Source organism: Macaca mulatta, chromosome 8 (assembly GCF_049350105.2).
Source record: "Macaca mulatta isolate MMU2019108-1 chromosome 8, T2T-MMU8v2.0, whole genome shotgun sequence".
Taxonomy (NCBI): domain Eukaryota; kingdom Metazoa; phylum Chordata; class Mammalia; order Primates; family Cercopithecidae; genus Macaca; species Macaca mulatta.
In genome coordinates this window covers 4,206,293-4,220,205 of record NC_133413.1, presented here as the reverse complement: position 1 = coordinate 4,220,205, position 13,913 = coordinate 4,206,293, and the positions used below count along the sequence as shown (strand labels likewise).

At 38.5% G+C, this 13,913-nt stretch overlaps 1 protein-coding gene across 1 annotated transcript in view; it reads left to right on the top strand.

Moving 5' to 3' along the window:
- Positions 1-13,913, top strand: part of CSMD1 (CUB and Sushi multiple domains 1) — a 2,034,615-nt gene that overhangs the window by 1,593,016 nt on the left and 427,686 nt on the right. Inside the window, exons 16-18 of the mRNA XM_015144705.3 lie at positions 1,043-1,181; positions 4,162-4,349; positions 11,741-11,929. Of these exons, the coding sequence (XP_015000191.3) occupies positions 1,043-1,181; positions 4,162-4,349; positions 11,741-11,929 (516 nt within the window). The remainder of the gene's footprint in view (positions 1-1,042; positions 1,182-4,161; positions 4,350-11,740; positions 11,930-13,913) is intronic.

Here is a 13,913-nt window from a genome sequence, read left to right as displayed (position 1 = left end):
CATAATTTTTTTACTTTTATTTTTTATTTATTTGTTTCCTGATGTAAATTAAGATGCTATTGGTAAATCCATAAATTTCGCTAATTCATATTCTTTCTAGCATCAAAACATGTCTAAAATAATATAAACTTTTTGCATTCTTGCATTATACATATGGCAATTTTTAAATAAAAGAAATATTTTTTCTAAAACATTTTTTTTTACCTTGGAGTGTTTTCATGTACTTTATTTGATATCTATAAATTCACAAAGATGGTTACTAATGGCAAATAATTTTGAGAGAGAATACATAAAATCTGAAAAAAAAAATGTGGCCAGAGACATAGTCTTAATTATGGTATGAAATATTATATGCTATTTAAAATTCCTTTAGATGTTACAGGTATGTATAATCACTTTCACTGAGCATTAGTTATATACCCTTTCAAACTTCATTTCTCCTTTGCAATTAGAAATCACTGTCACATAACCTTTCAAAAGGGTCAATGCAGTCTAATTCTATACTTATCAAATTTGATTGAAAGTTTTGTTTCCTAACACTCACAAATTATATGTTGCATGTGGCTGTTTATTTTAATAAAATGCACACAATGGAAGTAAATAGACACATACATACACACATACACACACCTAAGGATGTGTGTATGCATCCATTTTGAAATGTGAGGTCATTTTACATTTGCTTATCCATAGATATTTGTTAAATTCCAAATGCATGTGAACTATAGATAACTGGGCATGTACGTCGTGAAGTGGTTGGCAATTAAATAAGGTAAGTCAATTAGCACAGAGAACTCACGTGTATCTTACCATTACTAGAGAAAAAGAACTTTGCTTCAAGTTAATGATAAGTACCTGGAGGTAGCATATATAGACCCTGCTTTCAATAAATGTACGATTTGCTTGGGAATAAGATTTGCTTTGATACTTGAAAATATTCAATCCGTGAACACAGAAGCAAATTCTTGCTTCTATCCAGGGGTTGTTATGGCTTATCTTTCTGTTTCATTTGATCTAAGAGATATTGTGCATCTTGTTTTAGCTCCATGTGGTGGACATCTGACAGCGTCCAGCGGAGTCATTTTGCCTCCTGGATGGCCAGGGTATTATAAGGATTCTTTAAATTGTGAATGGATCATTGAAGCAAAACCAGGCCACTCTATCAAAATAACTTTCGATAGGTAAGAAAACCAAATTAGTCTTCATTTGGATTCAATGATGTATGTCTCTTCCGTATTTTTAGTAAATTGATCTTAAACCTTAAAAAGATGGCAGTTCTCTTCGGTTCCCGCAAAGGAGCACACTTTACCAGAAACAGGCACTTACTTGTACGTTTTGTTCTTCTTTGGTGGTATCTCTAAACCCACCCTGAGCCCCAGCTCTGGAGGTTAGTAGGGGAAGTGCCGGTCCTGGAGGACCATTCCTGAGGTCCGACCCTTGTATCTGACTCTGGGTTTTGGACCCGCACTGGAATCCATTCTGCCTGGTGTCTGATTGCACATGGAAGTTGCTCTGGGTCCCCTGGTGCCTTAGGTGCCTGCTGTGGCAGAGGAAATCAGCTCTGCTGTTCTGGTGGTGGCCGCTGGTCACTAAGGGCAGCTAGTGATGATGAGTGGGCAGTGGGGTGCAGCAGCGGATCCATCACCAGCTCATCGCCTATGAGTGATACTGTCACTAGAACGTTGCTTGGCTTAGCTGTTGAACAACGCATTTCAGGATCTAAAACATAAGCATGCTGGGCTGTGTAGGTATTTGTTTATTTAAACATAAGCCTGCTGTTGGAGTTCGGCATAGTAAGTTTTTCCCGTTTGTCTCAACACTGAAACCAAACTGATGATTAAAAACTAAAAACGCTTTGGCATGAGCCACGTGAACCAAAGGCTAGGGAGGCATCTTTGTTTAATGTTTCAAGGTTGCTGTCTGCATAGCATGGGGCTTTCTCTAACAATGACCTTCTTCTAGATTAGACTATATTCTGGGTTTCAGTATCTAGAATATTATGGTGTCTCAAGATAGATGAACATCATTATATTAACATCAATACAGGAAAGGTTTTCAGCAGGAGTTAACTTTCAGTAATTATATTTATTTGAAATAATTATTTTTATTTTTTTGCTTGCCTCTGACAAAATAATAATAATCCCCAATAGGACAATCTCTCAGAACAAAAGAAAAAAAAGTTTGTAAATCCAGCTATATGAGAGAGTGAATTACTGTGTATAATCAGTCATTTGAAAAAATATTAACTCTGTAAATATTCAGTTGATTACATTTGGTTTCTTAGTAATTTCTCCACTTTCTGGTATTGGCAGGTGGAGCTGAAGCACACCGTGACTCCCAGAAGCATATCAAATTTAAGTAATTTAGGAAAAGTAGTGATCCTATATTCTTGTCTGGAACAGTTTATTAGCCCTCTATTTTCAGTTGCCTGAAGCAAGATATTTGCTTGATTTTTCCCAATCTTGTTCATTCAATATTATTTCAGTGTGCTGTTTTGCTAAATTCCATTGGAAATACCCAATATTTCTAATATTTTTAGACATGTGTGATCTTTACTCTAGACATAGTACATAGCTCTGAAAAGATGAATTGCATAAGGAAATGTGTTTTTCAACCATGACCGATGGACTGACACCTTCTTAAAGGATGGGATTGTGCACGCTAATTCTGAGCCCTGTGCTGATGGTGTTGCCAGACAGTGTGTGTTAGTTAGGCTGCCCCACAGCAAAGAACATCCAGAAGTTTCTGTTTCCAAGGTCACCCCAGAAATCTTCCAGCTGTTGAAATATGCACTTTGTCAGACTTTGTCAGTCCTCACTGTTACTAAAGAAACAGGATAGGACAACTTCAGTGTGACTACATCAAAGGAGATTGCTTTCACGCTTATCCAGACTTCTTGAATTTGAACTCAAACAACTAATAAATCAGTTTTTAGAAAAAGATTTAGAATAGTGTCATAAGACAAAGTTGGCATTATCGGATCCCAAATGTGCCAGCCTGTGTCCCTGTTCTGGTCCAGCCGTGTGATGTACAAATGGTTAGAACTAATGAAAGAATGGGGCTCAGGGTACACATTCACTAGTTGCAGGAATGTGTAATCATGTGCCTTTGGACTAAGCAGGGTGTACATAATCTAATGCATGCAGGACACAGCCCTTTGGTTTCAACATCCTTTTCTGTTGCTACGTGCCACGACACTAAGATTGCTTCCCCTCTCGCAAGTTTTCTCCCCATTCATCAGTAACATCCGGCACGGAGCGTGGGGGCTAATGGCACAGGCTTACGTGGGATCCTTTGGCTCAAAGTGACTGAGTGAGTCAGAGGCTTATGATGCTTAAGCTGCTCCCTGAGAGCAAAGTCAGGCACTCAGAAACCGGGTTAGCTCTTGGAGGACGAGATGGGCCCCTTTAGAAAATTATCTCAGTGCCTGGAGTGGTACCTACATTGCATCAAAGGGGACCCAGGTGGCTGCAACTTTATATGTAATCTCAGGCCAGATTTTCTGGAAGCGTAAGAAAACCTAAGCACTTTTTGGAAGCTGTTCTAACTTTTTCAAGCTATTAAAGTATCCTTTCATGTCTGAAATGGCAACATACCTAGGGTTATTCTAATGTCTTAAAAGAGATAATGCAATTTTAAAAGGCACAGGATTTTTTTTTCATGAAAGATATTTAAGCTATCATCACACATTTTTAATGATCTTCCTTTAAGAGACCATTTCATTCTAGTGTGCCCATTTTCAGATGTCTATAGCTATGTTAAATAGGGAATGCCAAAAAATAGTTTAAACTATGTAATTGAGTTTTTACTATTTGAGAATAATCTATCTATCTATCTGTCTGTCTATCTATCAATCATCTAAGAAAACTAATCTGGTTCATGATATTTTTGTTTAAGCTGAATGAAAACCTCCTCTTGTGTTTGTTATGTTGTAAAACAGAATATTAGATAAGAAGAGAAAGGGATTTAAGCTGTGCCGTCTCATCAAGAAAAGAACGTACTATTCTTATATATGTCCCGAAGTTCTAAACATATGTAATTTCAACCATTTTCTTTACATTAACGTACACGGGCTTCTGATTAAGGAATGAGAATGTCAGGAGCATGTCTGTAAGCTGGCAGCTCTGCATGTCTTTTCTAATGGGATGTACATATTTGCAGATTTCAGACAGAGGTCAATTATGACACCTTGGAGGTCAGAGATGGGCCAGCCAGTTCATCCCCGCTGATCGGCGAGTACCACGGCACCCAGGCACCCCAGTTTCTCATCAGCACTGGGAATTTCATGTACCTGCTCTTCACCACTGACAACAGCCGCTCCAGCATCGGCTTCCTCATCCACTATGAGAGTGAGTTGCACCTTCCCTTGACAGCCTGGCCGGGCAGCATGCATGGGAAAACTGAAAATCTGAGTTCTTATTTCCAGCCTGCAGATGACTGTGTTGATTTACTAATCCTGCTTGACTCTGGCAAAACCATACTATGCAATTGTAAGAACCTTCTGTTATTCATAAGAGAGCATCTTGGAGTTACTGCCTTTTAACTCTCAAAAATACATATCCATCTCCTGGGATAAAGTAAAATAATAAAGACAATGAAATGGGTTCATCTTCAGCATGAAGTAATAATATACTTTTATTATTAGAAAATATACTTTCTGACCAAAAGCCTTATAGGATTTATTACTAAAATTATGTTAACCTGGGCAATGGAGAAAAGGATCCTTGCTAGAAAAACAGAGTTAGGTGAATTTGTGGTACTAAATCTGTGAGTACAGATAGACACGTTTCACAGGGTGCAAGTCAGGTAATGAAGAGAGGAGAAGGAATTAAAACCCGCTAAACCTTACCAAATTCCAAACAATTGTTAACAATGTTTCAACAAGCATGAATAATACTTTAAAACAATTATTAAACATATTTTAAAACAAATGTCAAAATATTATAATGGAATGTATTTTGCAGGACAGTTCAAAATTCCACATGGAAAGTATTCCATCCCTTTTTTGTTTCCTGAAGTCAAAGTTTTAGCTTCTGAAATGATGAGATTAAGTAATTGTATTATTTTATAATAATATTTATGCAAATATACTTCTGAAATCTAGCTGATGGGAATCCCCCCTAGGAATACATTTTTAACATTAGCCAATTAATGCAAAAGAAAGCAAAACAGCTGTTACTGTTTTCTCTGTCTGAAAACACTTGCTCAAAGAGTAGCATGGAAAAAGGGAGACTGAGTGCAATTACTATTGGACCGGAAGGAATCAAACCTTTATTTCGCCAAAGTTTTATGGTTGTTCTTTTTCAAAACTTTATCTCAAAATAAGCACTATTAGTTGTAAAGATGTTTTTAAAATGTACGTATACCCACACATATAATTTTACAAATGCATGCATAGAATCATATCTACTATGCTGGGTTTCCAATCTCCTTTTATTCTTTTTCTTGCCTTCCATTCCCCACATCGCCTCTTGTTACTCTTGTTAACCTCTCCCTGAGCCCTGCTCCAGCACATTTAAATTAATAAACCTTTATGCATATTTATCTGTTTTACATACTCATATAATTATACACAAACATGCATATGCATGTATATCTTAAGATTATGTATGCTTTCAGATAAAAATATTCTGATAGAAGGAAAATTGCTTATTAATGACTTAATGATGAATTTCAAATTTAACTCAGTTATTCCTCTTCACATATATAGATATACAACATTTGTTCCAAAGTAACATATTTTGAAACTTAAAGTAAAATTTAAGAACCATAAAATTTTACATTTTGTTTCTTTAAAATATCCATTCAAGTTACCACTTTTCTTTAGAGTAACAATATGTGTAAACATGGCAGTGATCTGAATTTGTAAGACTCCTAATAAGCCTTGTATTTTCTCATCCTCACACCCTCCCGCCAACTTTTTCTAAACCAGAATTTCTTGGTTCTTAGATATATAGTGCATGAAACTTCAGAGAAATAATTATTTTCAGGCATTGACAAATATTAGGACAGTTTTCCGTTCTTTTCATCTCTATTTGTGTAGCTGTAGATGACTTTGCTTTTTCTAGTTCCATTTGAGAGAATGTGTTCCAAAGGCTAAATGAAGGCAGCAGAAACTAATTTCATTTGTTTATCCAAGTCATTTAAATAAATGGCTTCTTCTTATTTCTCTTTCTGGAAAATCAGGGAATGATAAAAAGCCTATTCACAAACTTCTATTTAGCTTGTCATCCTCACTAATATAATAATAATAACATTTTATTAATATAAAATATAGAATACACATTATATTATACTATAATATAATAATTTAATATGTAAATAGTCCTGACAACGATTTTTATAATCTTAAAAGAATGACTGCCCTATGTTTTGGAATTCTTTTCATTTATGCTGTGTTTAAAAGTAGAGTGCAGGGCCCATAAGGCATCCTTCCATCACCTGGAGTACCTCTCAGAGAGTAATGCTCTTTGCCATTTTTCTTTCTCTGCATCACCAAAAAGAAGAAGAAAACTGTCACCAAGATGATGCCTGTTTAGTACAGTGATAATTGTGTGAGAGTCGTAAAGTTCTGACCTGCTGCAGAGTCTAGCGTTCCTTCTCCTTCCCACCTTGTTGGAAATCTCAGGAGGTAGCTCTATGGTCACAGAAGTGACTGGAGGCCTCACCTAACGAGTGAAGACAGGAAATTGTCATGTGTGGAACTTTCCAGCACCGTGACTCAAAAGGCTCACTGCTCTAAACACACATCCAGACTTGCGTATGGTGAGCTTCCAGAAGGCTCTTGAAGGTTTGCCATCTATTCTGACTTAAGGGAGAAACAGGACCTCAGAGGGATGTGATGCTGAACCTTGACTTGGGATCGCTTCTTATTTATGTATCCGTCGCTATGTATTTGAAGAGACATATGGAAATATGCAGAAGTGAATGAGGTGCAGGACATGGCTTTTTGTTTGCTTGTCGTAAGAAAATGAGTCAGGAAAGGCCTGGGATTTTATGAGTGCTTATCACCGGCGCTGCACCTAACAGTTACCTGCGGGGCTTTAAAATAAAACTGGTGCCTGAGCAGCAGCTCAGATGTTCCGGTTGCTATTTCTGTGGGTGGCGTAGAGATCTGAGTGCTTTCAGAGGCTTGCCACCCGCTCAGAGGGTGTCCCCATTTACCCGGCCCCAAAGCAGCAGGTTTCTTCAAACATCATAGTTTGCTAACACATCCCTGGGAGCTTAGTAAATTGTAGAGCCCCAAGCCGAGATTCCAAATATTGTCGTTCAGGGAGCTCGTGATGAAGATCAGCATCCTGAGCTTTTAATCAAGTCCTCGAAGTGATTCTGAGTGAGGTGAAGGCAGACGCAGATCCGGGCCTCCAGGGAGAGAGAGAACCCGCAGGCAGGCAGGAGGGAAGGGGCCAAGGCCAGCAGAGGTCACGGAGGGATAAAAGAACCAATGAGTCCAGCAAGAAAAACAGAGACGGAGAAAAAGTGGCAAGCCTGGAAGAGACAAATGCTACCAACCCCTTCATCCACGTAATGCCGTCTGGCACCCTTCCACAAAATAGGTTCTGAAGCCAAGATGCAGGCCCTAGAACGTGATTACACTCACTCATCCAACACATCCTTTAAAAGTGGGTTGCCTGTGACCCAGGAATGATTTATATCAAACTCTTTATTCCTCTTGAAAACAAGAATATTGTTCATCTCTTTTGTGATTCATCATAACTATTTCACATTGTAAACACTCCTTGCTTTGTGAAGTTATTAATGAGACTTCTTCATGCCCAAAGAGGCCCGTGGCAAAGCTCTCTTCAGACAAAATGTGTTGCAGAAATTACAGCCGCAGGTACTCGAGGCTGCCTTATATTTGCAGCAGTGCCGCAAGGCAATGTGAGCTACTACTGTAAACAGCATTCACTCCAGAAGGCCTTTCTGAACTGTGTGATGGAAATGTTGAAGTCATTTTTTTGAGACTTTTCTAAAAGCATACCTAGAATTGTAGTGCTGCTTCGTGCACTCAGTCTTAGGAATCATCTCATACGTTAGTGTCCAGCGACAGTCTAGCCGATCTTTACGAGGAATGTGGCACAGCGTCTATATGTAATAGTGATTGCATTCTTGCTCCAGCATGATCATCTGCTTGTTTGTTGATCTTTGAATCACCGCTTTGAGATAGTCATAATTTTGTAAGAAATTGGAAAATAAATGGAATTCTCAAGGGTATGGAGGTTTTCCATTTAATTTCAGAGCTTTTTTTGAAAATGCTGTCAAAAATGTCTTGTTAATAATCTCTGAAGGCAGAAGAAAGATTAATCACATGTAAATGTACATACTCTACTGTCTGATTCATATATCGTGTTATTAACGGAAGAAACATTGTGATAAAGAAGTACATTTAGTGGTTTATATGTGCACGCACACCATACCAATCGGTTTGCTGAGATTCAGTGACTTTTTATATGATCAGAAAAGGAAAGGAAAGTGGTCAGGATATAATGGTACCGGACGCAATACAAGGGTATCTATAACAAGCACATGCACGCTAACACCCACAAGCACACACTTGCATGTGTACATGAGAAAGAGAGAGAGGAGAAAAGCAGGCAAAGGCTCAGTTTTCAGTATCAGTAAATAATGTAACATGACCAGTTTGCTTAATTTCTTGGCTCACTGACTTTATTGACTGTGACTTTTCAACCTCTATTTTAAAACCTCTTGGAGGCTATGAGAAGTGACGTCTCTAAGCTTGGCATATGAAATGTGCTCAGGAAATGTTCATTCCTACCTTGGGCTAGAACTTTTATAAAAACGGATGATTCCGGCAGAACCCTGCTCCTATCAAATGTACCTCCATATGAGCTGCACACGGATTATTTGCGAAGTAATCAACTCCCTTTATTCCTTAAGTAGCAAATGTATTCAGTCACTTATGTTGCAAAGGCCAATTGAAAAAAAAATACTGTTTATATCTATTTGTGTCAAAAATTCATAGTTGCTTTAAGGTTCAAGTAAGAAGGAGTGGGAACGGACTCTGAATATAGACGTCATTTCAACAGAGTCCAGTGGTCCGTATTTCTCTTTGTGCTGTCAGGCAGGAAACAGGAAGGGAAAGAAAATGCTCCAAATATTACTCAGAAGGACTTTGTCCTGCCTTTACCACAAGGTAAATTGGCTACCTGTGTCCATGATCTTAGTATATTATAAATGTCTTGCCCCATTGGAGAGAAATCACCTGCTATGAAATTCCATAAGTTCTTCCCCCTCCCCCCCCCCCGCCCCAAGTATCTGGAGTATCTGGGATTATAGGCATACACCACCACACCTGGCTAATTTTTGTATTTTTAGTAGAGATGGGGTTTCACCCTGTTGGCCAGGCTGGTCTTGAACTCCTGACCTCAGGTGATCCACTTGCCTCGGCCTCCCAAAGTGCTGGGATTACAGGCATGAGCCACTGCGCCCAGCCAAATTCCAGATGTTCTTTCCCACCATTTTCTTGTTTCGGGATTCTTCTACGTGGCCAGTTTCAGTTGAACTAGAGATCAAATGTAGTGTCATAATTCTACCACTCAGCAGTCCTCCTCTCCTGGACTCTCCATTCAAACAATTTGTCATGCAAAAGAGAACAATGCCTGCATATTCGAAAACTCACTGTTGGTGCCCGTTATTATTTAAAAATGAATGAAAATGTAATGGCATAATATCAGAACTAAGCATCAATTGTGACCTTAAAAGTTTATTCAGTTTTAAATGTAAATAATTCAGCATTTAAATTCTATGCTTTTATTTCTACCACAGTTTTTCTCTTTTCACTGTAAATTTTGTGTGGGAAAAGTTTTGTTTATGGTTTATAAATTTCATTATTGAAACCATTAATATATAATTCTCACTTATTCTAAGATAGTAATTTCTATTACTGTTTTGCTACAATGGTGCATACACTGTTGTTTAGTGACCATAGAAAGCCTTTTGAAAAAATGAAATTATTTAGTTAACTGTTTCCCGCCCCCCCCCCCCGAGAAACCTAGAGATTAATGCACTTCTTCAGCAGAGCTTCTTCTTTTGAGGGAATTCTTGTCTTGATTTTGATCTTGATGCTAGGAGCTGGAGGTCATTATCCTTAGCAAACTAATGCAGCAACAGAAAACCAAATGCCACATGTTCTCACTTATAAGTGGGAGCTAAATGATGAAAACACATGGACTCATAGAGGGAACAACACACACTGGGGCCTTTCAGGGGGTGGAGGGTGGGAGGAGGGAATGGATCAGGAAAAACAACTGATGGACAGTAGGCTTAATCCTTGGGTGAGGAAATAATCTGTACAACCAACCCCTGTGACAAAAGTTTACCGATGTAACAAACCTGCACATGTACCCCTGAACTTAAAATAAAAGTAAACAAACAACAACAACAAAAAATCATTCACCCAGCATTGGGTACTATGTGTGCATTCAGAGTCAGTAATGCATAAAGTTTGTGGGGGTGTCATGGAAGAAGTCACAAACAATGCCTCTGAAAGTGTGTGTGTGTGTGTGTGTGTGTGTGTGTGTACATGCGTGCAGTGTGTATGTAGAGAGAGGGAGGGAGGAGCAGCAGGGGGTGGGTAATATATTTCTAACCAAATGATATCCACGTTGCCTCTGGGAGAATAAAAGCTCCTCCAGAGTTGGAAGAAGGCTTTCGGGCCGTGCTGCACATCAGCCAGGACAGTTACATCCTGTTGTTTAGGGTAATAGACATGTGTTAGTGTTCAGAAAATGTGTTAGAATCACAGTTTAAGAAAACGTTATTGGGATCAATCCCAAGTTATAACACTCAAATTTTGGGGAAAAAAATATATGCAATGATCAGAAATAATATCCCAAAGATCACTTTTAGAGACTAAACAGTCTTTAAATTGAAAATATTTTAAGATTTTTAATTCACAGTTCAGATATTAATTCCAGTGTTCTCACACTTACTGAGAGGTGACACAGCAATAACAAGGGCTTTTTATTTCTTCGCATATGTAAACATTACAATGATAAGTTTTTCCCTTATTCTCATTTTCCTTAGCTCTTAAAATATATGGTTTTCTAAAAAGAAAGAGAAATGAGAAATGTGAGAGGAGAACAGAAACTCTCATAATGACATGATCGTAATTACTTCATGCACATTAATTTTTCACATCGTTTAGCAAAGGCTAATAGTAGCTATCTTGAAAGCAGCTGACTTAAAATAAAATTTGAAAATTGCATGGATTTATGGAATGTAACCTTAGAAAAATAACACTAGCACAGTTTTTAATTGCATTATATGTGTATATGTTCGGGTGTATGTATGCATATATTTGAAAGTTAAACTGCCAAAATCTAACTGGAATATATAAATATAGACATATATATTTCTGTATTTAATTCATATATATGAGACAGGGAGAGCAGTGAAAATAGAGAACAGGAAAAACTTAGACTTTATTTAGTGCAATTCATTGATTTTCCAAGAAGAAAAGTAAAATTCAGAAAAGTTAGTTAATTATTCAGGGTTGTAATATGTAGATAACATCTGGTAAACAGCATAACAATAGAAATCTCCCTTTTGAAAAACAAGGTCAAATGTTTGAAAATGCATTGGCTTTTATGTCCCTTCATTGTTGGATTCACTTGCATAATGTTTCAGGTCTGATTATTTCTGAGACTATTTAGTAGTCGATGGCGTGGGTCTCTATTGTTTTCAGTCCTCATCGACTGCATTCGTTCTGTGCATCCAGGTGTGACGCTAGAGTCAGACTCCTGTCTGGACCCGGGCATCCCTGTGAACGGCCATCGCCACGGCAGCGACTTTGGCATCAGATCCACAGTAACGTTCAGCTGTGACCCGGGGTACACACTAAGTGACGACGAGCCCCTCGTCTGTGAGAGGAACCACCAGTGGAACCACGCCTTGCCCAGCTGCGATGGTAGGTGGAGCTCAGTGAGACAATGCACCAGGAGGGTGTGCAGAGACAGCGTACATGTCTAAGTAGCTCAGTGGTGTGTGCATTTCAGGGGGTTGTACCATATGACTGGCGTGACTTCCCTCTGAAAAGTTGTATACCGTCATCGTATCATTCCTGATCACTTGAAGTTGTATCTACTAGATAGAACAACTGTCCTTCAACTTTATCTTCAAACGATCAAACAGAGAGAGCTTTGTTCTGCACCTGTGTTTTACATACGGTATTTATTGACACTGGCATGTGGGGCAATAGAGTCGCCACACATATCCTAGGATGTCAGACCGGGTTTTCCCCTGACATACGTCCAGGTGTCACACTTCCTCTCAGTCTACACTGCGTGTTTTAGTTCCCTTGCACTGAATCTGTAGCGGAGCCTTCTCCTGGGAGTTCCCCTTCTGAGAACAAAGGCTCTCAGGAGACCTTCGGGGGCTTTTTATGGTAACAGCCACTCCTCTTGCCCTACACAAATCTTCTCTTGGGAATCTCAAGACAAATAACGTTCCTGATTATTTTGTGTTATTGTAGTGCTCCACTTTATACTATGCAGTGTGTAGTTATAATAACAGTAGGTAAATATGTTCCTTGTAATCATTTGTAAAAAAACACTTGGGTTGTTTTGCCTTTGGCCGTGAATATAACCCCATGATAACATTGTTTCTATGGAAAATAGCATTCCAAGAAACATTGTTTCTATGAAAAAAAGTTCCAAGAAACATTGTGTCTATGGAAAAAGCAAAAATATGTCGTTCACATCTTCAGTACTTTTCATAGACAGAAGTATTTCCTTTCAAACATGATACATACATTCATTAAACACCTTGACTTCTTTAAAATGAGCACCCAAAATGACAGGGTTTATGGTATCTTTCTGCTTAGCTGCAGTTCACTCGAAATCTTTGACCTTTGTCACCAAAGCACGAACCCACACAGGAACTGGCAAGGTGGCAGAGACCACAAAGTGCAGGTGGACAGCACAGAGCGGCTGGAGCCCTCTCAGGAAGTGTGGGAAGTGTGCAAACCAGCTGGAACCAGTAGGAATGCTGCACTCTGGGCAGGAATAGGTGGGGGTCGAGTTCGGGGTCTGTGGGGTCACAGGAGCAGGCTCAGAAAGAAGTGCAGCCGGACATGAGTCACTGGCTAAGCAACGCAGGGGTGAGCCCCCCAGGTGAAGATGCTTTCTGCTCAGTTTCTGAGTAAAGATGGAAAGGACTCCTTTTTTGTGCAGATGAGCTGAGGCATTTTTCTTTCCTGCTATCGGTTATAATGCTAACGCATCAAATCTGTTTGCCTAGGGAATATGGTGTAAGCACCAAGGTAATTTAGACATTGTATTGACATCATTTTGCCACTTCCCAATCTTAAGTGAGCTAAAAATTACTATTGCAGCAGGAAAGACTGTAAGAATTTAGACAGTTGCTAAAATGTGCATTCTTAATTCCTCTTATATTTCACCACAATCACAGACAGTGGCAGAAATTACCTAGTGCTTTTTTCTTTCCTCTCATATATGAATCTGCAACATGGACTATGGGTACCCAGCCCCAGCATTTCCCCACAGATGAATTGTGTGGCCAACAGCTTCTTATCCAAGCAGATGAAAGAGGTGAAAACCTGTGAACAGTAGTTATGCCTACATTTTTCTGGAAAGACATATCTCACCATTTTCATTCTTTTACATTAAACTTTAAAATAAATATTTAACAATAAACTCTAAAATAATATATCGCTTTCATAAATATACAGGTAACCATCATATAAGTGAATTTGCCTGTAGAAAACACCATAGTTAATGGTAAACTATTATAAAAAGTTCCTTAAAAGTCAAGAACAGGATAAACTCCTTGGTTTTAGAACTGTTGTGCACCATTGCTCAGAAGATCCTAACAAATGCAAAAATATATGAAAATGATATGAATTATAAATATTATAAAGAGAAGATAGCTGA